The sequence below is a fragment of the Cherax quadricarinatus genome, chromosome 32 (genome assembly GCF_038502225.1).
Source record: "Cherax quadricarinatus isolate ZL_2023a chromosome 32, ASM3850222v1, whole genome shotgun sequence".
In the NCBI taxonomy this organism is placed as follows: Eukaryota; Metazoa; Arthropoda; class Malacostraca; order Decapoda; family Parastacidae; genus Cherax; species Cherax quadricarinatus.
Window position 1 is genome coordinate 29,545,643 of NC_091323.1, and position 27,093 is coordinate 29,572,735.

Genomic DNA, 27,093 nt, shown 5'->3' on the forward strand with positions numbered 1-27,093 from the left:
ATACGTGCAAGACACCACAAAGTATGAAAAAAATTTTTACCACATGAAATATTAATTTTAATACATACAAACTGACACTTACCTTTATTGAAGATTTGGTGATGATTGATGGGATGGGAGGAGGGGAGAGTATGGAAGTTGTTAATGTTTAGAAAGAGAATCCCCTTCCATTAGGACTTTAGGTAGCACGTCCTTTTCCGGGGTTACTTCCTTTCTTCTTTTAATGTCACTAGGACCAGCTGATCGTGGTGCAGCAGCAGCTGACCGTGGTGCAGCAACAGATGACAGTGGTGTAGCAGCAGCTGAATGTTGTGCAGCAGCAGATGACTGTGGTGCAGCAGCAGCTGACCGTGGTGCAACAGCAGCTGACTGTGGTTCAGCAACAGCTGACTGGTGCAGCAACAGCTGACCATGGTGCAGGAACAGCTGACCGTGGTGCAGCAACAGCTGACCGTGGTGCAGCAACAGCCGACTGTGGTGCAGCAACAGCTGACGGTTGTGCAGCAGCAGCTGACCGTGGTACGTTAGTACATATTTCTCACCCATTTTACCACAGGGTTGGCACTACAAGCTTTCTTTGGGCCCATGGTGGCTTATTTAGCAGTTACAAGCACTATAAACAATGGAATAATACAAAATGTATCGAATGTATGCATGCAACCGGCCACCCTGGCTTGTAAACAATGACGGCAGGGCTGGATGGACAGGTTCTGGACGAGTCATGTTGGTCAGAAACAGCTGATGGTGATGCAGCAGCAGCTGACTGTGGTGCAGCAACAGCTGACGGTGGTGCAACAACAGCTGACGGTGGTGCAACAGCAGCTGAACGTGGTGCAACAGCAGCTGAACGTGGTTCAGCAACAGCTGACCGTGGTGCAGCAACAGCTGACCGTGGTGCAGCAGCAGCTGACCGTGGTGCAGCAGCAGCTGACTGTGGTGCAGCAACAGCTGACAGTGGTGCAACAACAACTGACCGTGGTGCAGCAGCAGCTGACCGTGGTACGATAGTACGTATTTCCCACCCTTTTTACACATGATCGCTTGAGAGATGCTATCTCCTGCTATCTGTTTTTCATTTATCCACACCAATAACACTCTCTCAACATCTTCGAGTACTTGTGATCTCTGTTTCGAAAACAAACTTGCACCTTTTGCAAGAACAGCTTCCTTGATTGCTGTTTTGTTGGCCACAATAGTAGCGATGGTTGATTGGGGTTTGGTATACAACCTGGCCAGCTCCGAGACACTCACTCCATTTTCGTACTTAGCAATTATCTCTTTCTTCATTTCCATAGTAATTTTCACCTTTTTTACCGCATGGTTGGCACTAGAAGCTTTCTTGGGGCCCATGGTGACTTATTTTGCAGGTACAATCACTAAAAATGCTGTGATAATATGAAATGTTCTGATTGTATGCATGGATGCAACCGCAGTGGCTAGCTTGTAAACACTGGCACCCATGGGACAACTGAGGCGCGCTCAGGCCACACGTGGATGCATCTCGAACGAATCACGTAGGGCGAGTTTTTTAGCGTTAGCCGAGGCAAAATTTTTGCGTTAAAATGTATCGTATGCTGGATTTAACATTAGGTGATGCCATCGTTAGCTGAGGGTTCACTGTACGTATTCCTATTACCAAACTACTTTCAATGCAAAGTTCAATCATTTACCCCTGGCACCCCAAACTTATCTATGTCCCCTACAACAGGCTTACTTACCTACTACATTTTTTTGTACCACATACAGAAATAAAAATTGTACAGCCTCTCCTCACTTAATGACAGAGTTCAGTTCCTAAGACCACGTCGGTAAACGAATTCGTCTCTAAGTGAGGAGCATACTATAATAGTAGTGGCCATAGCCTGGTGGCTAAAGCTCTCGCTTCACATGGAGAGTGTCTGGGTTTGATTCCCAGTGAGGGTAGAAACATTGGCCATGTTTCCTCACACTGGTTGTCTATGTTCCCCATCAGTATAATGGGCACCTGGGTGTTAGTTGACTGGTGTGGCTCGCATCCTGGAACAAAACTGACCTAATTTGCCTGAAATGCTCAGCATAACAAGCAGCTTTTTATATAGTAGTATGTCACTGAGGTCAGCTAGGCCTGTATACCTTGTAAATGTACCTGTCGAAATAAAGATATTATATTATTATTATTATTATTTTAATGTTACCTTTGCACCATTTATAACATTTCCGGCATAATTTTACATGTTTATACAGTAGTGTACTGTATATTGTAATAAACAGAATACAGGAAATCAGCTCAAGTATACATTATTTAGGTATGCGTACTGGTCAGAGAGCCCATAAGTTCGTGTCATCAGTAAACAAGTATGTCACTAAGTGAGGAGAGCCTGTATTGTATTGTATAATTTTCCTACTACATATATCTCTGTCTCTTCTTTCTTTTTCACCTTATACAAAAGAACTATGCATGTTTTCTACCAACAAGTAAGTACTTCCCTTTTTTCATGCATACTCTGAACAAATGCATCAACCCATCCAAAATTAAATCCCCACCTGCTCTTAACATCTCTGTCGTAATCCTATCTGTCCTGGATACTTTATTCCCTTTCATTCTATCCAATGCATGAAATCACTGGCTCTGTTTCTTCAACAACACTTAACAACTCCTTAAAATATTCTCTCCATCTCCCCAGTACCTCCACCTCCCCATCTAATATCTTCCCTCTTTCAATTTCAATTGCCAATGAAAAGCCAAATATACACGAAAACCCTGTCTTACTCCTAACCCTGCACACGAGCATTGTTACTTGGGAGATGGTCTGTGTTTTAGCACCCCCGATCTCCACATCAAATATTTCAATCAAAATAACTACAGTGGAACCTTGATTTTTGTATGCCCTAGTTTGTATGTAAAACTATACTTATTCTCTACAAAATGTATTTGTTGTTAATATTTTTGGATGTCTGGAATGGAGTACAGTGGACCCTCGACCAATGATATTAATCCGGTCCAAAGAGCTTGTCTTTAGGCGAATTTATTGTTAGTTGAATTAATTTTCCCCATGAGAAATAATGGAAATCCAATTAATCTGTTCCAGGCAGCCAAAAGTATTAAAAAAATAATTTTTTTTTTATAAAATATACATTTCCGTACAAAGAAAACAATGAGACATGCACAATAACTACATAAATAAATGCTAAAATGACACTTACCTTTAATGAAGAGTATTGATGAGTGATGAGACACTTGTTTTTCTTGAACACTCTGGGATTTTCAGTCATACATGAGTAAAGGCTTCACTTTGCAATCCCCACTAGCATTACAACAAAACATGAGAGTTAGCCTGTCTTTCACAGACTTGTGTCCTGGGAGTGCCTTTTCCTCCTGAGTAATGTAGGTCCTGTTTGGCATTTTCTTCCAGAACAGGCCTATTTCGTCACAATTGAACACTTGTTGGGGTTGGAATTTTTCAGCTTCACCATGCCTTATCACACTGTATGCCACTATGATTCTTAAATCTCTCAAACCAACCTTTGCTGGCCTTAAATTCACCAATATGAGCACTAGTTCCAGGCATTTTTTTCTGTTCACCTGGGTGTTAGTTGACTGGTGTGGGTCGCATCCTGGAGGACAAGATTAAGGACCACAATGGAAATAAGTTAGACAGTCCTCGATGACGCACTGACTTTCTTGGGTTAACCTGGGTGGCTAACCCTCTGGGGTTAATTGTTTCTCAGTAATTGTTTCTCGTTAAGCCACACCAACAACACTCTCTCCACATTTTTGAGTAGTCGAGCTGACCATGGTGCAGCAGCAGCTGACCGTGGTACAGCAGCATCTGACGGTGGTGCAGCAACAGCTGATGGTGGTGCAGCAGCAGCTGACGATGGTACAGCAGCAGTTGATGGTGGTGCAGCAACAGCTGATGGTGGTGCAGCAACAGCTGACGGTGGTGTAGCAGCAGATGACCGTGGTACAGCAACAGCTGATGGTGTTACAGGAGCAGCTATCGGTGATACAGGAGCAGCTGATGGTGGTGCAGCAACAGTAGCAGCTGACGGTGGTACAGCAGCAGTTGACGGAGTTGCAGCAACAGCTGACCATGGTATGATAGTATTTCGATAGTATTTCTCACCCTTTTCCCACAGGGTTGGCACTAGAAGCTTTCTTGGGGGTCCTGGTGGCTTATTTAGCAGTTACAAGCACTAAAAACAATGGAATAATACAAGATATATAGCATGTATGAGTCAAACCATCCGCCCTGGCTTGTAAACAAAAGCACACTAGCTGAAGGCAGGGCAGCTGAGGCATGCTGAGACTGGACGGACAGGCGGACACATTCGGGATGAATGCTGTTAGTCGAGTTTTTCATCGTTGGTCGGGTCAAAATTTTTACACTAAAACGCTTCGTTAGGCAATTTTTTCATTAGACAATCCCCTCGTTGGTCGGGGGTCCACTGTAATTGGATTTACATTATTTCTTATGGGAAATACTGCTTCCGTTTTTGCACGATTCGGTTTATCGTCAGATTTTTTCTAACGGATTAATCACGAAAACCAAGGTTCCACTGTGTAGGTGTCTGATGACAGATTTACATTCATCATTACAATGAATGACAGTTTACTGAATTACAAACATAAAGTGAGATCAACCCTTAGATACTAAGAACTTACTGAAAGAATAAGGCTGTCCCAGAAAAATGCTGGATAAGTGAGCATGAATTTAAAAGACAAACTGAAGCTGCCTTGCTGCATCAAAGAAGCAGTGGTGAAAAGGCAAGAAAACAGGTTAACACCACACATCATTTGTACAGATGACATCTTGTGCTGATTGAAGAGCTCTCCTTGCCAGTTAGAGGTGAAGGCATCAAATGACATGTACCCTATAAGGATGATGATCCCAGATAAAGTGGTGCTGCTGCTTGAGCCTGTGCAAAAATGCAGAAAAACATAAATCACTAAAGAGTGTAAAGCACAGTATAATAAATATAGTGGTACCTTGACTTACAAGTTTAATTCGTTCTGTGACCCAGCTCGTAACTCAATTTGCTCATATATCAAATCAATTTTCCTCATTGAAATTAATTGAAATGCCACTAATCTGTTCCAGCCCGCAAAAAAACCACCCCAATTTTTTTGTTACGGATTTTTAAATAAGAAAAATGTATTTATAAATAAGAAAAGATTTTTGCCTTTTTTGCCAGGTCCCAACAATGTTTTAGAAATGCTGGGGTATGTGTGAAACTCCGTGAAGCACAGTGTAAGATGAGTGCCATTCCACTGCCAGTGGAGTGACACTTGTAGAGTGACATTTGATGATCGTGCACTGCCTTGGCTATATTTTTCACAGTTACACATAAACATGTCTGTCTATTTGTTTGTTTCTATCTGTCTGTCACTCCAATGCCAGTGGAGTGTCACTCACAGAGTGCCATTTGATGATCGTGCACTGCCTTGGCTTTATTTTTCACTGTTACACATAAACATGTCTGTCTGTTTCTGTCTATCCGTCTGTCACTCCACTGCCAGTGGAGTGTCACTCATGGAGTGCCTTGGATTTATTTTTCACCGTTAAAAATAAATATGTCTGTCTATCTGTTTGTTCCTATCTATCTATCAGTGTTTCTATCTATTTGTCTATGTTTATCTGTGTCTCTGTTTATCTGCCTTTCTGTCTGCCTGTGTTTCTGTCTTCCTGTCTCTCTGTCTCAGAGAGAGAGCTCCTCATGAACCAACAGGTACTACACACAATGCAAAGTCGGTCACATGTGATTCCTGAACAAGTGAAAATGTGAATTACTTGCCAGTCATGCTTATTATGCCTTATATCTGCAAGCATAGTATAGCACTTTATCTGGATTTTTTGGGTTATTCTAGGTAATTTACACTATGTATAACTGTATTTATGTGTAGCTGTGAGATAGACAGAGATAGAGATAGTTACAGACAGAGACAGTCAAAGCCAAGCCAAGCCAAGCCAAGCCCAGCCCAGCCCAGCCCAGCCCAGCCCAGCCCAGCCCAGCCCAGCCCAGCCCAGCCCAGCCCAGCCCAGCCCAGCCCAGCCCAGCCCAGCCCAGCCCAGCCCAGCCCAGCCCAGCCCAGCCCAGCCCAGCCCAGCCCAGCCCAGCCCGCCAGCCAGCCAGCCAGCCAGCCAGCCAGCCAGCCAGCCAGCCAGCCAGCCAGCCAGCCAGCCAGCCAGCCAGCCAGCCAGCCAGCCAGCCAGCCAGACAGCCAGACAGACAGACAGACAGACAGAGACAGACAGACAGACAGCCAGCCAGACCGCCAGCCAGCCAGCCAGACAGCCAGCCAGACAGCCAGCCAGACAGCCAGCCAGACAGCCAGCCAGCCAGCCAGCCAGCCAGCCAGCCAGACAGCCAGCCAGCCAGCCAGCCGGCCAGCCAGCTGGCCACCCAACCAGCCGGCCTGCTGAACATATATTACACGTTCCATAATTGTTTCTCTTTACTTAGGGCATATGTTATAGAACATTCTGGCAGGATGACACTACCAGTGGTATCAAAACAAAGGATGTTACACATTGGTTATTATCGAGGTTTTTTATATTTCCTCTCTCCTGCGAGTGGCAGCATATCTGAAGCTCGCTCGTAACTCAGATTTTGGCTCACAACTCAAAGCAAGAAATCGACAGAGCAACGGCTCGTAACTCGGAAAACTCGTAAGTTGGGGCACTCGTAAGTCAAGATACCACTGTACCTATAAAATCTATACAATTCATACTAAATGCATAATCACCACCACTGCAAAGACATTGATTATATATAAATGATGGTGAAAGTGTTGAATGATGACGAAAGAATTTTCTCTTTTTGGGTCACCTTGCCTCAGTGAGAAACGGCCGATGTGTTAAAAAAAATGCAATTAGAATTATGTACGTATATTCAATTCAGTCAGGAAGGTACTAAATAACACAAAACAGATCATAGTGTAAATAGGAAGTACAGTAAATAGGAATGAATAGCAATACCTGTATTATAACTTAAAACTCCTTTGCATACAAAGTTACAAATAATGTTACTGACTTGCTTTTGATTCCGTTGATCCTAAGAGGAACATTGTCATACCAGCTGAAATAAGTATAGCTGTCACATACTCAAAGTACTCATACTTCTTTCCACTGATAATCTTGCCCATTATCATGGTTGGGATAATCTTTGATGCTTTGGCCAACACCTGAAATATTTGTGATAAATTGTAATTTCCTAAATGTGTATATATATTGAAAAGAAATGGCATATAGCTGAGATAATGGTTGACGTAGACATAATTACAGAGTAAAAGCTTTACTGAGACAACATTTCTCCTATTGTACAGGTAAAACACTGTACAGGCAAAATGTTTCACAACTGAAACACTGTATAGGAAAAATGTGGTCTCAAAAATTTTGCTCTGCATTTGTGTTTGTGTTTGGAATAGATTTAAAAATGCAGTATTAGAATGTGGGGCAGAAGTTTGTGGTTATAGGAGGGTGGGGGCAGGAGGAAAGAGGAGTGATTGGTGGAATGATGAAGTAAAGGGTGTGATAAAAGAGAAAAAGGTAGCTTACGAGAGGTTTTTACAAAGCAGAAGTGTTATAAGAAGAGCAGAGTATATGGAGAGTAAAAGAAAGGTGAAGAGAGTGGTGAGAGAGTGCAAAAGGAGAGCAGATGAAAGAGTGGGAGAGGCACTGTCAAGAAATTTTAATGAAAATAAGAAAAAATTTTGGAGTGAGTTAAACAAGTTAAGAAAGCCTAGGGAAAGTATGGATTTGTCAGTTAAAAACAGAGTAGGGGAGTTAGTAGATGGGGAGAGGGAGGTATTAGGTAGATGGCGAGAATATTTTGAGGAACTTTTAAATGTTAAGGAAGAAAGGGAGGCGGTAATTTCATGCACTGGCCAGGGAGGTATACTATCTTTTAGGAGTGAAGAAGAGCAGAATGTAAGTGTGGTGGAGGTACGTGAGGCATTACGTAGAATGAAAGGGGGTAAAGCAGCTGGAACTGATGGAATCATGACAGAAATGTTAAAAGCAGGGGGGGGATATAGTGTTGGAGTGGTTGGTACTTTTGTTTAATAAATGTATGAAAGAGGGGAAGGTACCTAGGGATTGGCGGAGAGCATGTATAGTCCCTTTATATAAAGGGAAAGGGGACAAAAGAGATTGTAAAAATTATAGAGGAATAAGTTTACTGAGTATACCAGGAAAAGTATACGGTAGGGTTATAATTGAAAGAATTAGAGGTAAGACAGAATGTAGAATTGCGGACGAGCAAGGAGGCTTCAGAGTGGGTAGGGGATGTGTAGATCAAGTGTTTACATTGAAGCATATATGTGAACAGTATTTAGATAAAGGTAGGGAAGTTTTTATTGCATTTATGGATTTAGAAAAGGCATATGATAGAGTGGATAGAGGAGCAATGTGGCAGATGTTGCAAGTATATGGAATAGGTGGTAAGTTACTAAATGCTGTAAAGAGCTTTTATGAGGATAGTGAGGCTCAGGTTAGGGTGTGTAGAAGAGAGGGAGAATACTTCCCGGTAAAAGTAGGTCTTAGACAGGGATGTGTAATGTCACCATGGTTGTTTAATATATTTATAGATGGGGTTGTAAAAGAAGTAAATGCTAGGGTGTTCGGGAGAGGGGTGGGATTAAATTATGGGGAATCAAATTCAAAATGGGAATTGACACAGTTACTTTTTGCTGATGATACTGTGCTTATGGGAGATTCTAAAGAAAAATTGCAAAGGTTAGTGGATGAGTTTGAGAATGTGTGTAAAGGTAGAAAGTTGAAAGTGAACATAGAAAAGAGTAAGGTGATGAGGAAAAAGATTCTAAAGAAAAATTGCAAAGGTTAGTGGATGAGTTTGAGAATGTGTGTAAAGGTAGAAAGTTGAAAGTGAACATAGAAAAGAGTAAGGTGATGAGGGTATCAAATGATTTAGATAAAGAAAAATTGGATATCAAATTGGGGAGGAGGAGTATGGAAGAAGTGAATGTTTTCAGATATTTGGGAGTTGACGTGTTGGCGGATGGATTTATGAAGGATGAGGTTAATCATAGAATTGATGAGGGAAAAAAGGTGAGTGGTGCGTTGAGGTATATGTGGAGTCAAAAAACGTTATCTATGGAGGCAAAGAAGGGAATGTATGAAAGTATAGTAGTACCAACACTCTTATATGGATGTGAAGCTTGGGTGGTAAATGCAGCAGCGAGGAGACGGTTGGAGGCAGTGGAGATGTCCTGTCTAAGGGCAATGTGTGGTGTAAATATTATGCAGAAAATTCGGAGTGTGGAAATTAGGAGAAGGTGTGGAGTTAATAAAAGCATTAGTCAGAGGGCAGAAGAGGGGTTGTTGAGGTGGTTTGGTCATTTAGAGAGAATGGATCAAAGTAGAATGACATGGAAAGCATATAAATCTATAGGGGAAGGAAAGAGGGGTAGGGGTCGTCCTCGAAAGGGTTGGAAAGAGGGGGTAAAGGAGGTTTTGTGGGTGAGGGGCTTGGACTTCCAGCAAGCGTGCATGAGCGTGTTAGATAGGAGTGAATGGAGACGAATGATACTTGGGACCTGACGATCTGTTGGAGTGTGAGCAGGGTAATATTTAGTGAAGGGATTCAGGGAAACCGGTTATTTTCATATAGTCGGACTTGAGTCCTGGAAATGGGAAGTACAATGCCTGCACTTTAAAGGAGGGGTTTGGGATATTGGCAGTTTGGAGGGATATGTTGTGTATCTTTATACGTATATGCTTCTAAACTGTTGTATTCTGAGCACCTCTGCAAAAGCAGTGATAATGTGAGAGTGTGGTGAAAGTGTTGAATGATGATGAAAGTATTTTCTTTTTGGGGATTTTCTTTCTTTTTTATGGGTCACCCTGCCTCGGTGGGAGACGACCGACTTGTTGAAAAAAAAAAAAAAAAAAAATTGTGTTTTAGCTATTATACATAACATTGGTGAGCAGTTGCATCATCATATGTGGCTTAACTAACAATGTTCATTTTATAATTCACAAATGTTACATATAACTACAGACAACACTTGACTGATGCAACTAATAATGTCTGATCCTATCCAGAACAAACATTAAAAGAAAGGAAGAAATCCAAAAAGATCTTCATTAGCAAACAGATGAGGTTAAACCATCAGCAAGGCAAGGCTTTAGGTATGAGCTTAATTAATAAAATCCTACAAAGAAACTCACAGCTAAAGTAATACACAGTACACCATCACATTAGGTAATGAGAAGTGCTGGAAGATGTGGTGGTTCAGATGGGTAATTGCTTTATGTCATTAGATCAAATCTCAATTCTTTTTTTTTTTTTTTTTTTTTTCAATGAACTGGCTGTATGCCACCGAGGCAGGGTGGCCTAAAAAGAAAAACAAAACTTTCTCTTTTTAAATTTAGCACAATATACAGAAGGGGTTACTAGCCCCTTGCTCCCAGCATTTTAGTCGCTTCTTATGACACGCATGGCTTATGGAAGAATAATTCAGATATCGATTCATGTTTTTAAAAAATGAGTTACAGTCGAGGTGCAACACTGAAGGGGTTAACAGTTTCAGAAACCTTTCAGCATAGCACCATCTCTCATGTACAATACTCTTGAAGAACATGAACCAACACGTGACCTAATGACATCAAGTTCCCTCCGATCTATCATCAATACATACCAGACTTTCCAACACCTTAGAATTTTAGGTGTGTGCTTATCTATATGACTCGAGCAAAATATTACAGAGAGTCTCAGCTTGCTAAGTGTCTATTAAAATACAGGAAAGCCAAGAAAAGTATAAGTCCCTAAAATTAAAAGCCGGGAAATAAGTAAAATATGTCTTAAAATAATCTTGAGAAACTACAACTCCACGAAACAAAAATTAAATATGACCAGATATACCAAATATAAGCAAACTAAACTTACGTAATCACTGAATTTCCTACATTCAAAATGTATCAAAATTAGTATTGCATTTAATTTGTTAATATGATTACATATGGTATACAGTACTGTAAAACAAAAACTTAATTAAAGGTTTAAAAATACTGTAATATGAATAGGAGTTAACAACAAATACTATTTACAAACCTGTGTGGGAAAAGTAACAAATTTGAGTGCCTCATACTGACACCAAGAACTCATAATATTTGAAAATGAGCAGTATGAATATTTATAGATGGGTGCTGTGTGCCTTGGTTGTCTAGTAAATCCAAGGTAAGTAGCTGCTAACATGAAGGCCAAAATGCGATTGATAAACACCAAGAATTGGGAGTCTTTGAAGTGGCCAATACTGCCTTCAGAGTTCTGGTATTCCTGAGAAAAGAATGATACAAATATTTCAAGGCTTTTTATCAACATTATTTGTCTTCCAGTAGTATCATGAAAGATTTTACAGCCCTCAATTCCTCAATAATAATATACAGATTCACATATTCTAAACATAATAGAAAATATAATTTGTTCTTTAACTCTAAAACTGTCCAAACAGATCTACGTTCACATGCGTAGTGCTCCAAAAGTAGATCTATGTTTTTTACACATTTTCAAATAAAAAAAAAAAAGAAGATCAAAGTTTTTTTACACATTTTCAAATGTAAAAAAAAAAATCTACTTTTTTTACATACTTTCAAATGTTGAAAAAAACATATATATACGTTTGGACCATTTATGGGTTAAATACAATTATGTAACAAATATCATTTACCCATTTACTTCTACAGTGGAACCTCTGCTTACGAGTTTAATCCTTTCTGTGACCTTGCTCATATCCTGATTTGCTCGTATGCTGAGTCAATTTTCCTCATTTAAATTAAATGAAATACAATTAATCCACTCCGGCTCTCGGGAGGCACAACAATTCGTTACTACTAACTCTACTGCTTATTTATCTATCACAATTCACCTAATATGACACAATAAACAATATAAATAACATAGAAACCTGATATATACTCTAGAATGAATAAAATACTATGTCATTATGTGGCAAGTAGTGGCAGCCATTCCCTCCCTCAAGCTCCCTTGTTGTAGGTGAGCAGGGAAGACCTCCCGCCATCCCCCAACACTCGGCACTCCTGACACCAACATACATACTAGCTTTCGTGAATAATAATATTCAGTTCCACTTCTCTCTCTTGTTGAATTGTGTTTTGATCTTTTAATTAACACACCTGACTTACTGACTTGAGTGACTGATTTACTGACTTGATTGAATGACTTACTGACTTGACTGAATGACTTACTGACTTGACTGACTGACCGACTTACTGACTTGACTGAATGACACTTACTGACTTGACTGACTGACTTACTGACTTACCTGACTAACTTACTGACTTGACTAACTGACTGACTGACTTGACTGACTTGACTGACTTGACTGACTTGACTGACTTGACTGACCTGACTGACCTGACTGACCTGACTGACCTGACTGACCTGACTGACCTGACTGACCTGACTTAACTGACTGACTGACCCTAAAACGATGTCTAGAGCAGCTGATGCCTTACCGTGAGTTATATAGTGTACTGCAGGGTAAAATAGAACAAAAATCCATTACAGAATTTATGCACACTCCAGTACAACCATCATCTTCAGTACCAGTACCTCTACCATCCACCTCAGCCCAGTAGGACCACAACATAACTCTCCACTCTCTTCACAATCATCAACAAACACCAGCACCCACAATTTAAGGTAAGAAATACAGTGGAGCCTCTACTTACAAGTATATCCACGTGCGAGTTTTTCCAGATGTGAGCACTTGCTCGGTTGATTTTTTGCTTCCAGACACGAGCAAAATTTCCAGATGCGAGCGGGCGTCAAGGGAGGCTCCTTGACGCTGGTGAGGGGCTCTTGCTCTTGATCTAGGGAAGTGGATCTCAGTTGTTTGTTGAACTATCTTACTGAAACTTGGGCAATGTAAGTCGGAAAGAGGCTTCTTAACATACACCAAAAATAAAAGAAATCGGACCATAAATAACGGAGTTCACTTCTCAGCCATTAGCCTCCCCTTAGCGGTATATTTTCGTATAGTTTTTATGGTTGTATACTCGTTTATTTGGGTCTCATTTGATAGAATGGAAGATATACAGAAATACATATGATTTTGATTGGTTTCACAACAAAAAGTACCTTGAAACTGAGCTCAAAGTAGCAGAAATGCTCGATTCTTTGGTGATGCTCAAGAGTAAACAAATGACGTCACCGTCCAATACCTATCCAATTGGCACTGCCCCTCAACCTTCACATATTGGAAAGCTCTTCAACACGCTACCAAAAGTGGGAGCAGACATCATCAGATAGCAGTGGCAAACAACATGAAGCAGCAGTGGCAGACAACATGAAGCAGCAGTGGCAGACATGAAGCACCAGTGGCAGACATCATGAAGCAGCAGTGGCAGACATCATAAAGCAGCAGTGGCAGACAACATGAAGCAACAGTGGCAGACATCATAAAGCAGCAGTGGCAGACAACATGAAACAGCAGTGGCAGACAACATGAAGCAGCAGTGGCAGACCTCGTACCCTGAAAACAACCTTGTTGTACCCTATACTATGAGTTTCTGAATGCCACCACGAGATGGTAGTATGTATCAAAACAACGCTCAGTCCACTCCACTCGCCGTGAAGGGAATTCTCGTGTTTTCCTTACGTTTCGTGCAGTTATTTCTTGTTTCTAACCATGGGTCCTAAGAAAGCAAGTGCAAAGGACAGTGCTGAGAAGAAAAAGAGGATGATTTCTATGGAATTAAAGCAGGAAATCATAGATAAATTAGATGGAGAGTTAAAGACTTGGCCACTTCTATGATATGTACAATACTAAAGCAGGAGGAGTCAGTGACAAAGTGTAGCATTAAGAGTGTAGCAATTAAGTGTAGCATTAAGAGTTTAGCATTAAGAGTGTAGCAATTAAGTGTAGCAAATATAAGTCACTCTGTCTGACTTTTTGGGTTATTGTAGTCTCTCTACACATATAGTCAAGAGCAGGAATGGTAGCTGTGGTGGCCCTATAAACCCCAACAACAATGGCCGCTGTCACCACCACTAGCCACATATGACATGTATTTTATGTTATTAATATTGTTTATGTCATATTACATGAATTGTGATAGATAAATAACCCGTAGAGTTGATATTAGGGAAATATTGAAGTATTTTGTCGTGCCTCGAATTCCACTGGAACGCATTAATTCCGTTTCAATTAATTTAAATGAGGAAAATTTACTCTGCAAACGAGCAAATCCAGATACGAGCAAGGTCATAAAACAAATTAAACTCTTAAGTACTATTATGTAGTTTCATAAGGAAAACAATAATAATAATAATAATAATAATAATAATAATAATAATAATAATAATAATAATAATAATATGGTGATTAGTGCTCATTCAAGGCACTTGCGTCTGTGGATATTCGTTTCTTTGATCAAAGAAAATAATAATATCTAATGTAAAGAAATTATTGTAGGTAGTAGGTTGGTAGACAGCAACCGCCCAGGGAGGTACTACCGTCCTGCCAAGTGAGTGTAAAACGAAAGCCTGTAATTGTTTTACATGATGGTAGGATTGTTGGTGTCCATTTTTTGTCTCATAAGATGCAAGGTTTCAGATACGTCTTGCTACTTCTACTTACACTTAGGTCACACTACACATACATGTACAAGCATATATACACACCCCTCTGGGTTTTCTTCTATTTTCTAACTAGTTCTTGTTCTTGTTTATTTCCTCTTATCTCCATGGGGAAGTGGAACAGAATTCTTCCTCCGTAAGCTATGCGTGTTGTAAGAGGCAACTAAAATGCCAGGAGCAAAGGGCTAGTAACCCCTTCTCCTGTATAAATTACTGAATTTAAAAAGAGAGACTTTTGTTTTTCTTTTTGGGCTACCCTGCCTTGGTGGGATACGGCCAATTTGTTGAAAAAAAAAAAAATTATGTAGTAATAGAGCATTTACCTTGGAGATGGAGAAGAGATGCTGGGCACAGCAAGCGTCATTACATAGCTCCAACACACTTAACTGCTACAATTTTTATTTTAATGTTACTTCACTATTCACTGATTTTTGGCTTTTTCTCCATGCATGTCACACTTTCATCTGCATGGCCTTTCAATAAAAAACTGTCCAAGGAGTTTTGTTTCTTCCTCCCTTCCAAAATGTTTCGGAAATGACTTACATAAGCGTCATTACTTATCTCCAATGCATTATTATTATTAATTAGTACTTACATATTCTTATAAAAATACTCTTGCTTACAATTTGGAATTTTTATTCACACAAAAAGCAGATGATTTACTTTTATGCAGACTACTGCAATAATGTAATAATCGTATAAATAATGTCAACCCATTCGCGACTGCGTATGAGACTGGCCAGGTGGACATGTATTGTCTACTCTTAAACATCTCCAAAGAATCAAACATTTCTGCTACTTTGACCTCAATTTCAAGGTACTTTTCATTGTGAAACAAATCAAAATCATATCTATTTCTGTAATATATCTTCCATTCTATCAAATGAGACCCAAAAAACAAGAATACAACCATAAAAACCATACAAAAATACACTGCTAAGGGGCAGCTAATGGCTGAGAAGTGAACTCCGTAATCTACGATCCGATTTCTTTCAATTTTGGTGTACGTTAAGAAGCATCTTTCCATCATACATTGCCTAAGTTTCAATAAGATAGTCCAACAAACAACCGAGATCCAATTCCCTAGATCAAGAGCAAGAGCACCTCACCAGCGTCAAGGAACCTCCCTTGAGGCCCACTCACATCTTGAAATTTCGCTCGCATCTGGAAGCAAAAAATTGACCGAGAAACTGCTCGTATCTTGAAAAATTTGCACATTGCAAGCTCTTAACCATGAATATACCAAAAAGTAAAACTTGCCTTAAAGTTAATAAAATTCATATAAAACATTTTTTTGACATGCAGTGAGATTAAGAAGCTTGTGCAAAATTACAATAACTAAAAAATTTACAATGATTTTTTTATTTTACTAGTACAGTGGTCCCCCGCTTTTCGTAGTTCCCGGCAATCGTAAATTTCGCCAATCATAGGGGTATTTTCGTATAAACATGGACTCGCTTTTCATAGGTTGACTCACGAGTCGTAGTTCGTCCGGGATGCGTATCCATGGCGTGAGCCGGGGCGGCAGCCAGTCTGGCATTGTTTACCAGTGAGCGAAGGTCCCCTCACGTGCTCCAGCGAAATATTTCATAATATTCCATTTATTTTAGTGCTTGCAAGTACTAAATAAGGTACCATGGCTCCAAAGAAAGCTCCTAGTGCCAAGCCTGTGGTAAAGAAGGTGAGAAATACGATTGAATTTAAGAAAACCATCATTGAACAATATGAAAGTGGTACAAGTGTGGCCGAACTGTCCAGGATGTATAAGAAACCCTACACAACCTTATGTTCCATAGTGGCCAAGAAAAAGGAAATAAAGGATGCTGTTGTTGCAAAGGGAGCAACTATGCTGACAAAAATGAGATCACCAGTACTGGAAGAGGTTGAGAAGTGTTGGTGTGAATAAATGAGAAACAATTAGCAGGAGATACTCTTATGACTTCGATTATTTGTGAAAAGGCTAGGCAGTTGCATGAAGATTTAGTAAAGAAATTGCCTGCAAATAGTGGTGATGTGAGTGAATTTAAGGCCAGCAAAGACTGGTTTGAGAGATTTAAGAACCGTACTGGCATACACAGTGTGGTAAGGCATGGTGAGGCTGCCAGTTCGGACCACAAGGAGGCTGAAAAATATGTGCATGAATTCCAGGAGTACATAGAGGCTGAAGGACTGAAACCTGAACAAGTGTTCAATTGTGACAAAACAGGCCTCTTTTGGAAGAAAATGCCAAAGAGGACCTTCATTACACAAGAGGAAAAGGCAATGCCAGGACACAAGCCTATGAAAGACAGGCTGACACTAATGTTCTGTGCTAATGCTAGTGGGGATTTCAAAGTGAAGCCATTACTAGTGTACCATTCTGAAAATCCCAGAGTGTTCAGGAAAAACAATGTTATGAAGAGTAAATTGTGTGTGTTTTGGAAATCTAATAGTAAGGCATGGGTCACGAGGGAAATTTTCGTCGAGTGGTTCAATGAAGTGTTTGGCCCTAGTGTGAAGGAGTATCTCCTGGAAAAGAAATTGGATCTCAAGTGCCTGCTAGTAATGGACAATGCACCTACTCATCCTCCAAACTTGGATGACCTAATTTTCGATGAGTTTGGGTTCATCACAGTAAAGTTCTTGCCCCCGAATACCACTCCTCTCCTCCAACCCATGGACCAGCAGGTTATTGCAAACTTTAAAAAACTCTACACAAAAGCAATGTTTCACAGGTGCTTGACTGTGACCACAGACACTCACTTGACCCTAAGGGAATTTTGGAGAGAACACTTCAGCATCCTCCATTGCATAACCTTCATAGGTATGGCTTGGGAGGGAGTGACTACCAGGACTTTGAACTCTGCCTGGAGAAAATTGTGGCCAGAATGTGTCGACAAGAGGGATTTTGAAGGATTTGGGACTGACCCTAATGAGCCTATGTCTGTTGTAAAATCAATTGTGGCACTGGGGAGTTCCATGGGGTTGGATGTGAGTTTGGAGGATGTGGAAGAATTGGTGGAAGACCACAATGAAGAGCTCACCACTGAGGAGCTGCAAGAGCTTCAGCAGGAAGAGCAACACATCGCAGCTCAGAATCTTGCTGCAGAGGAGGAGGAAGAGAGATGGAAGAAGGTGCCTTCTTCAGAAATTAAAGAGATTTTTACTATGTGGGGTAAGATGGAAAGCTTTATGGAGAAACATCACCCTAACAAGGTTGTTGCAAGCCAGGTTGGCAACATGTACAGTGACAAAGTCTTGGGCCATTTTAGGGAAGTGTTAAAGAGACGCCAGAAACAGAGCTCTCTCCACCGTTATTTTGCGAGACAGGACTCCAGTGACTCTCGAGGTGGTCCTAGTGGCATTAAGAAACAGAGAAGAGAAGCAACCCCAGAAAAGCAAATGGTACCTGAGGTGTTGATGGAAGGGGATTCCCCTTCCAAACTATAAACAATCCACTCTCTCCTCCTCCTCCAGTCTCCCATACACTAAGAAGAATCTCCAATAAAGGTAAGTGTTATGCTGTTAATGTTTCATTCATCATTTCCCATTGTATTGTTTATGTACTACATGTATATTTCATGTAAAAAAATTTTTTTGTTTTAATACTTCTGGGTGTCAGGAACGGATTAATTGTATTTACATTATTTCTTATGGGGAAAATTGATTCGTAAATCGTAAATTTCATTTATAGTAACGGCTCCAGGAACGGATTAATTACGAAAAACGAGGGACCACTGTACAACAAAAATTCCACCATAAACATAAAACTAAAACTTTACAAAACTAAAAGGAATACATAATTACCTCCAGAATAAACATCAGAATATAGAAGGTATGGTAATGTATAAGTATGTACAGTGGACCCTCGGGTAACGATGACATCGGGTAGCGATAAAATCGGATAATGATGCGTTTTAGCGAAAAAATACTGGCTCGGCCAATGATGAAAAACCCGATTAAGGACTGTCAAGTTGTTCCCAGTGGCATTAAAAAAAGAAGGGAAGTAACCCCGGAAAAGGACTTGGTACCTAATGTCCTTATGGAAGGGGATTCCCTTTCCAAACAATAATACACCTCCATCATCTCCTCTCCTCCCATCTCATCACTCACCAATAAAGCTTCAATAAAGGTAAGTGTCATTTATTCTTCATGTAGCATTTATTCTTCATGTATCATTGTTTTCTGTGTAGGAAATTGTATATTTCATGTAAAAAAAATTTTTGTTAATACTTTTGGGTGTCTGGAACGGATTAATTGGATTTCCGTTATTTCTTACGGGGAAAATTAATTCGGCTAACGATAAAATAGGTTAAGGACAAGCTCTCTGGAACAGATTAAAATCGTTACCCGAGGGTCCACTGTATAGAGGAACAGATGCTATACAGGTGGAAAACCGATATACCACTGTACTTGCCCCTCACATCCTTTAGTCATGCCAAACTGCAAGATTGCATTTTTGCAAAATTGTTTAGTAGGCAGCAACAGATAGCATTGTAGGTTAGGTTAGATAAGGTTCATCACAAAACAGGACAAGATAACACTGTAGGTATTGCATGCTCACTTATACTGATTATACTGTTGTTGGTGGTGGTGATCCCATAATTTTATGTAACTCCTAGCATATTTTGATAATAATTATCCTTTGTGATTAGCTCTACAGTTCCAGTAAAATTCTAAAATTTACCAAGGTGGGAGTGGTAGTATTTATTTATTTTTATTTATTTATTTAATATCTTTGTAAACAGTACATTGAGATTGTGTATATACAATAGTGGGTTGCAATGCAAAGAGAACCTCTATTATGCCTAGGCATTATGGACCAACTTAACATTACTGGCTTACATTCTACTTAATACTAAGGAGTAGTATATCATAGTTGTACAGTAGGAAAGTAATTATTTCATAGTTGTACAATAGAATATTAATTATAAATGAATCAAAATTTGTATAAATCAAAGATATATTTATATACTAAAATTACCCAACAAAAGGCTGAAGTTAGAATGATAACAAATTCTCACTACAGGCAGCACACTCCACCAATATTCAAAACATTCAACCTACTCACCATACAAAACATCCATACTTATTATTGCACCTATTACATACATAGAACACTTAACTCTGATATTAACCCTCCCCTCAAACATCTCCTTGCCAACCTCAACAGAACACATGACCATAACACAAGGCACAGATCACTCTTTGATGTTCCTCGTGTCCATCTCACGCTATGCAAAAACTCAATGCACATAAAAGGCCCTAAAATCTGGAATTCAATACCTGTAAATATAAAAGAAACACTACCTGTTTATAAATTCAAGTCTCTTCTCAAAGATCACTTACTCACTCAATACCAAATAAATACTGAATAACTGAACCTTATAAATTGTATATCCTATATGTTACTCACAATTATATCACACAAATGTTAAACCTAGGACCCAATCTAACTTTATTATGTTTTTAAATACACTACCTAACAGAATACTCCATTCGACTGAATGTACAGCAATGCATGCAACCATATGACCTGTCTTTGTAATACTCATTTGTGCTTTATAGTTATCTGTTTACAATAATGTTTTATCACTGATTTCATCATTGCTTAGTTAATCTTAAGTTAATTTTAAGCCAGCCCATAATGCTATGCATATAAGTGGCTTTAGCATGCTGCTCTTACCTGTATTTTTTGTACCTCTGTTTGTATGCTTAAATTACTAAATAAATAAATAAATAAATAAATTATATTCCTGTCAACAATGGATAAAAGGTTCAAAGTGATTGTTTCAGTTATGATGTGGAAGTACATAGGTGAGTAAATGTGTACTGAGCATTTAGCATTTAGTCTAGGGTGATTAAGTGGTTTTTGAGAAGAGTCTTAAATTGATTTTCAGATTGGATTACTTTAATATCTTCTGGTAATTTATGGCATTTATGGATTTGGAAAAGGCATATGACAGGGTGGATAGGGGGGCAATGTGGCAGATGTTGCAGGTGTATGGTGTAGGAGGTAGGTTACTGAAAGCAGTGAAGAGTTTTTACGAGGATAGTGAGGCTCAAGTTAGAGTATGTAGGAAAAAGGGAAATTATTTCCCAGTAAAAGTAGGCCTTAGACAAGGATGTGTGATGTCACCGTGGTTGTTTAATATATTTATAGATGGGGTTGTAAGAGAAGTAAATGCGAGGGTCTTGGCAAGAGGCGCGGAGTTAAAAGATAAAGAATCACATAAAGTGGGATTTGTCACAGTTGCTCTTTGCTGATGACACTGTGCTCTTGGGAGATTCTGAAGAGAAGTTGCAGAGATTGGTGGATGAATTTGGTAGGGTGTGCAAAAGAAGAAAATTAAAAGTGAATACAGGAAAGAGTAAGGTTATGAGGATAACAAAAAGATTAGGTGATGAAAGATTGGATATCAGATTGGAGGGAGAGAGTATGGAGGAGGTGAATGTATTCAGATATTTGGGAGTGGACGTGTCAGCAGATGGGTCTATGAAAGATGAGGTGAATCATAGAATTGATGAGGGGAAAAGGGTGAGTGGTGCACTTAGGAGTCTGTGGAGACAAAGAACTTTGTCCTTGGAGGCAAAGAGGGGAATGTATGAGAGTACAGTTTTACCAACGCTCTTATATGAGTGTGAAGCATGGGTGATGAATGTTGCAGCGAGGAGAAGGCTGGAGGCAGTGGAGATGTCATGTCTGAGGGCAATGTGTGGTGTGAATATAATGCAGAGAATTCGTAGTTTGGAAGTTAGGAGGAGGTGCGGGATTACCAAAACTGTTGTCCAGAGGGCTGAGGAAGGGTTGTTGAGGTGGTTTGGACATGTAGAGAGAATGGAGCGAAACAGAGTGACTTCAAGAGTGTATCAGTCTGTAGTGGAAGGAAGGCGGGGTAGGGGTCGGCCTAGGAAAGGTTGGAGGGAGGGGGTAAAGGAGGTTTTGTGTGCGAGGGGCTTGGACTTCCAGCAGGCATGTGTGAGCATGTTTGATAGGAGTGAATGGAGACAAATGGTTTTTAATACTTGACGTGCTGTTGGAGTGTGAGCAAAGTAACATTTATGAAGGGGTTCAGGGAAATCGGCAGACCGGACTTGAGTCCTGGAGATGGGAAGTACAGTGCCTGCACTCTGAAGGAGGGGTGTTAATGTTGCAGTTTAAAAACTGAAGTGTAAAGCACCCTTCTGGCAAGACAGTGATGGAGTGAATGATGGTGAAAGTTTTTCTTTTTCGGGCCACCCTGCCTTGGTGGGAATCGGCCAGTGTGATAATAAAAAAATAATAATAGCTGTTCCTTCCCCTTACTGGTCTGTTCTACAGTTATGTATGGCCATGTAGCCAGGAATGGTATAGAAATCTGTAATATCAGGCTTAAGCCAGGTTTCTGTGAGTGTGATGATTGATATATTGGAATGAAGGGAGCTGAGTAATGCTGTGAGGTCATCATAATGTTTGCTCAAGGATCTGACATTGTAGTTAAAGATGGTTATGTTATTGTTTGCACTGAGTAATGTCTTTGCTTGGTCTGCTGTGTAGTAATTACAGTTACTGGTTGATTCGTGTAATTCATTTTACAAAATGTTTACGTCAGGATCTATGCCTGTAATCATAGGATGAGAGTAATTTTGCAAACTAGATTTTCTGAGTAAAATGAAGTAAGATTTATATTGAATCTACAACTAGACTTATGACTAAGACACCGTGATTAATCTAAAACTTGTAAAAATTCGAAAGAAAAAGGGATTATTACAGAATTGATAATTCAGTTATACACTTAAGTATCTAATAGCACCTTAATTATTTTAACAAGTGAGTTTATGAACTACAGTAGATATTTACAGTTAAAATAAAGGAGCTAATGGATATAATAGTAAAAGAATGTATTAAAAGCAAAATCATTCTCTGTAAGTAATTTTATTTTTTTTTATTAACACATCAGCTGTTTCCCACCAAGGTAGGGTGGCCCGAAAAAGAAACACTTTCACCCTCATTCACTCCATCACTGACTTACCGAGACATACTCACACTACAGTTATAAAATTGCAACATTAACACCCCTCCATCACAGTGCAGGCACTGTACTTCCCATCCCCAGGCCCCAAGTCCGGCCTGCTGCTTTCCCTGAATCCCTTCATAAATATAACCCTGCTCACACTCCAACAGCACATCAAGTCCTAAAAACCATTTGTCTCCATTCACTCCTATCTAACACGCTCACGCATACTTGCTGGAAGTCCAAGCCCCTCGCACACAAAACCTTCTTTTAACCTCTCCCTCCAACCTTTCCTAGGCCGAGCTCTACCCCACCTTCCCTCCACTACAGATTTATACACTCTCGAAGTCATTCTATATTCTTCCATCCTCATGTCTACACCACCTCAACAATCCCTCCTCAGCCCTCTGGATAGTAGTTTTGGTAATTCTGCACCTCCTCCTAATTTCTAAACTAGAAATCTCTGCATTATGTTCACACCACACATAGCCCTCAGATACAACATCTCCACTGCCTCCTGCCTTCTTTTTGTTGCAACATTCACCACCCATGCTTCGTGCCCATATAAGAGCATTGGTATAATTATTATTTTATTTTATTATCACACTGGCCGATTCCCACCAAGGCAGGGTGGCCCGAAAAAGAAAAACTTTCACCATCATTCACTCCATCACTGTCTTGCCAGAAGGGTGCTTTACACTACAGTTTTTAAACTGCAACATTAACACCCCTCCTTCAGAGTGCAGGCACTGTACTTCCCATCTCCAGGACTCAAGTCCGGCCTGCCGGTTTCCCTGAACCCCTTCATTAATGTTACTTTGCTCACACTCCAACAGCACGTCAAGTATTAAAAACCATTTGTCTCCATTCTCTCCTATCAAACACGCTCATGCATACCTGCTGGAAGTCCAAGCCCCTCGCACACAAAACCTCCTTTACCCCCTCTCTCCAACCTTTCCTAGGCCGACCCCTACCCCGCCTTCCTTCCACTACAGACTGATACACTCTTGAAGTCATTCTGTTTCGCTCCATTCTCTCTACATGTCCGAACCACCTCAACAACCCTTCCTCAGCCCTCTGGACAACAGTTTTGGTAATCCCGCACCTCCTCCTAACTTCCAAACTACGAATTCTCTGCATTATATTCACACCACACACTGCCCTCAGACATGACATCTCCACTGCCTCCAGCCTTCTCCTCGCTGCAACATTCATCACCCATGCTTCACACCCATATAAGAGCGTTGGTATAATTATACTCTCATATATTCTCCTATTTGCTTCCATGGACAAAGTTCTTTGTCTCTACAGACTCCTCAGTGCACCACTCACCTTTTTATCCCTGTCAATTCTATGATTCACCTCATCTTTCATAGACCCATCTGCTGACACATACATTCCTAAATATTTGAATACATTCACCTCCTCCATACTCTCTCCCTCCAATCTGATATCCAATCTTTCGTCACCCTATCGTTTTGTTATCCTCATAACCTTACTCTTTCCTATATTCACTTTTAATTTTCTTCTTTTATATACCCTACCAAATTCATCCACCAACCTCTGCAACTTCTCTTCAGAATCTCCTAAAAGGACAGTGTCATCAGCAAAGAGCAACTGTAATAACTCCCATTTTGTGTTTGATTCTTTATCTTTTAACTCCACACCTCTTGCCAAGACCCTTGCATTCACTTCTCTTACAACCCCATCTATAAATATATTGAACAACCATGGTGACATCACACATCCCTGGCAATGGTTGGGAATCCCTAGTTTAGCAAATGCATTTTTAATTTCTATGGAAGCCCAATTCACTTTGTCCTAGAGTAAAGAATGCACGTTTTCCAGAAAACATTTTCCAGCTTTTCTGACAAGTTTGTTGAAGCCAAAAATGACTGGGCACATGTTCCTAAAGGCAACTCTTGAATAAGTCTCACTTGTTGTTCCTCTTTAATTAAGGAGTAATGTGTTAGCTTCATAATAAGAACATAATAATGGAGGAACACTGCAGAAGGCCTACTGGCAAATACAAGGCAGGTCCTTACCAAACCACCCATTCCCAAAACTACCCAGGAATTTACTCCCATACCCATAACACCAATCTAACCCAGCCCCTCCCACTCATATATTTGTCCATTCTCTTTTTAAAACTACCAAGGGATAAGTTTAAGAAATGGTGGAAGTATATCATCATCATCATCATCATCATCATGGGTATAAAGCAATAAACAAGAGCAATAAATACTCATCACTCTTTCCATGTGCACTTAAAGAGAGCAGTGCCACCAGCAGGGTGTTTCCAAGATCAGTACTTGCCCTGATAATATTTTCAATTAACAGTGTATAAATGATTTGCCAGAAGGAATAAAAAACTACAGTGTATATGAACAGTCGTGGATGCTGCTAAGGTCCAATGGAAAATAAGTAATAAAGTTACTGTAAATACCTGTGCTAAGACTTGGATAAAGTGAGTAAATGAAGTGATAGATGAATGACAGAATTCAAAGATGACAATGTACACCACATAATAGCAATATATGTACTAACAAATCCTAGACACTGGTGGCAAACTCAGAATATTGTGGCTGTGTGGTTTCTGTACCTGAAGAAACAAAGAAAAGATTAAAAGTCAATGTGAATCAAAATGAATCAGGAATTAAAATAAATGACCTATGAAAAACAGCTAAAAGCTTTAGAAATGACGTTGCTAAAAGAAGAAGAGAGGAGAGATGATAACCACACTCAGTACCCAGAGAGGAAGATAATAATAATAATCTACTTCTACAAGTACATGCTCAACTTATACAGACCTGGCTGACAGCAATGACATGTACGATATAGAAAGCCCCATATTATGCAGAGCATTTCAGGCATGTTCTAATCTATCAGAACACTGCAACCACAAGGGCTATGCTTGGCCTGAACAGACTCGTAATCAACAGCACAACTTCCAACTTAGTGAAGAAGGGCTGGATGAGAGGGACCTGACCCTCAAGCATCTGGAGTTCTTTTTACTCACCTAGTGGCCTACGGCCCACCTCTTGGAGCTTATAGAAAAAGCTTCCAATCCTGTCACTTTTCCATATTTGCTCCTGCTGACTCATGGAACTATGGTCCTTCTAGATTGAGGGAACTTGATGGCCACTCACTTAAACAAAGAGTGGACTTGATTACATAAAGGCCTTCAAGTATCTTCTGCTTCTATCAACCTTTCTGTACTTGATTGGAACAAGCCTACTCAATAATAGGCGAAATTAGCCAATTCAGCAACACTCAACTGTTAACTATTACGCCTCTCTTACCTAACAACCTGTCGGTATTTTATACCATTTTAATGTTCAATCTGTCAGACACTGCAACACAAGGGTATCTTGGTACAGACCTGCAATCAACTTCGACAACTTCCACTAGTGAGAGGGGCTGGATTTGAGAGGGACCTGACCTCTCAACATCTGAGTTCTTACCTCTCCTAGTGGCCTACGTCTCACCTCTTGGCGCTATAAAAAGCTCCATCCTGTCACTTCTTCTCCACATTGCTTCATACTATGGAACAATGCTCTTCTCCAGACTGAGGGACTGACCACCTCAAAACTTTAAGGGTGATGGACTGATTACATCGTCTTCAAGTATCTTCTGCTTCTATCAACTTTTCTGTACTTGACTGAAGAAGCCTACTGTGTAGGCGAAACGTTTCACAATAAAGATACCTAACTGTTGCATATGTGTCTTACCTAACAACCTGTCGGTATTTTATACCATTTTAATGTTCAAATTAGAGCTATTTTGTCCCCAGGATGCAACCCACACCAGAAGGCTAACACCCAAGTGCCTATCTACTGCTAGGCAAACAGGGACAGCAGGTGTGGGCGAACAGGGACAGCAGGTGTCGGTGAACAGGGACAGCAGGTGTCAGTGAACAGGGACAGCAGATGTCTTAAGGAAACGCATCCTAATATTTCCACCCGTACCAGGAATCGAATCATGGACCTCCATGTGTGAGCTGACAGCACTAGCAACTGAGCTATGAGTTAATATAGCATACTAATATAGTTGGCAATTATAAACAGGTAATTAAAAAAACTATAAAAATGTTGAGCAAATTAAAATAATTACTCGGAGGTATGTAATTACATTACAGAAACATCTCATCTTACCTTTGTCATAATTTTTTCTTGCAAAACACCCCACGTAAGATACGATGCCTGAAGACCCACAAAGCAGAAGGCTATCTGGAAACATCTGTAAGTTGTGCTTCTCTCTGCTGGAAGTGTTTTTGATGAAGCTAAATCTGTTGTCATTAATTTTTCATAATTTTGACCATAAACACAAGATGTAATGAGTTTGGAAATGAGGCCAGAACCTGTAAGATAAAATTTGATACATCAGTTAGGATAGTTTAGTTGGTCATATCAACAAACTATGGCAGTAAATGATGGATCTTCAAACAAGATTATACACAATAACTCAAATCATCTCATTACTTGAGCTGCTAAGGTTCCCAATATATGTACATTAA

The 27,093-nt window shown here is 40.0% G+C and overlaps 1 protein-coding gene across 1 annotated transcript in view; it reads right to left on the bottom strand.

Moving 5' to 3' along the window:
• The window catches only part of sll (adenosine 3'-phospho 5'-phosphosulfate transporter 1), a 67,012-nt gene that overhangs the window by 23,887 nt on the left and 16,032 nt on the right, over nucleotides 1-27,093 (bottom strand). The window contains exons 3-6 of the mRNA XM_053778872.2: nucleotides 26,732-26,937; nucleotides 11,056-11,280; nucleotides 7,015-7,165; nucleotides 4,646-4,899 (exon numbers count right to left, since the gene is read on the bottom strand). Coding sequence (XP_053634847.2) covers nucleotides 4,646-4,899; nucleotides 7,015-7,165; nucleotides 11,056-11,280; nucleotides 26,732-26,937 — 836 coding nt within the window. The remainder of the gene's footprint in view (nucleotides 1-4,645; nucleotides 4,900-7,014; nucleotides 7,166-11,055; nucleotides 11,281-26,731; nucleotides 26,938-27,093) is intronic.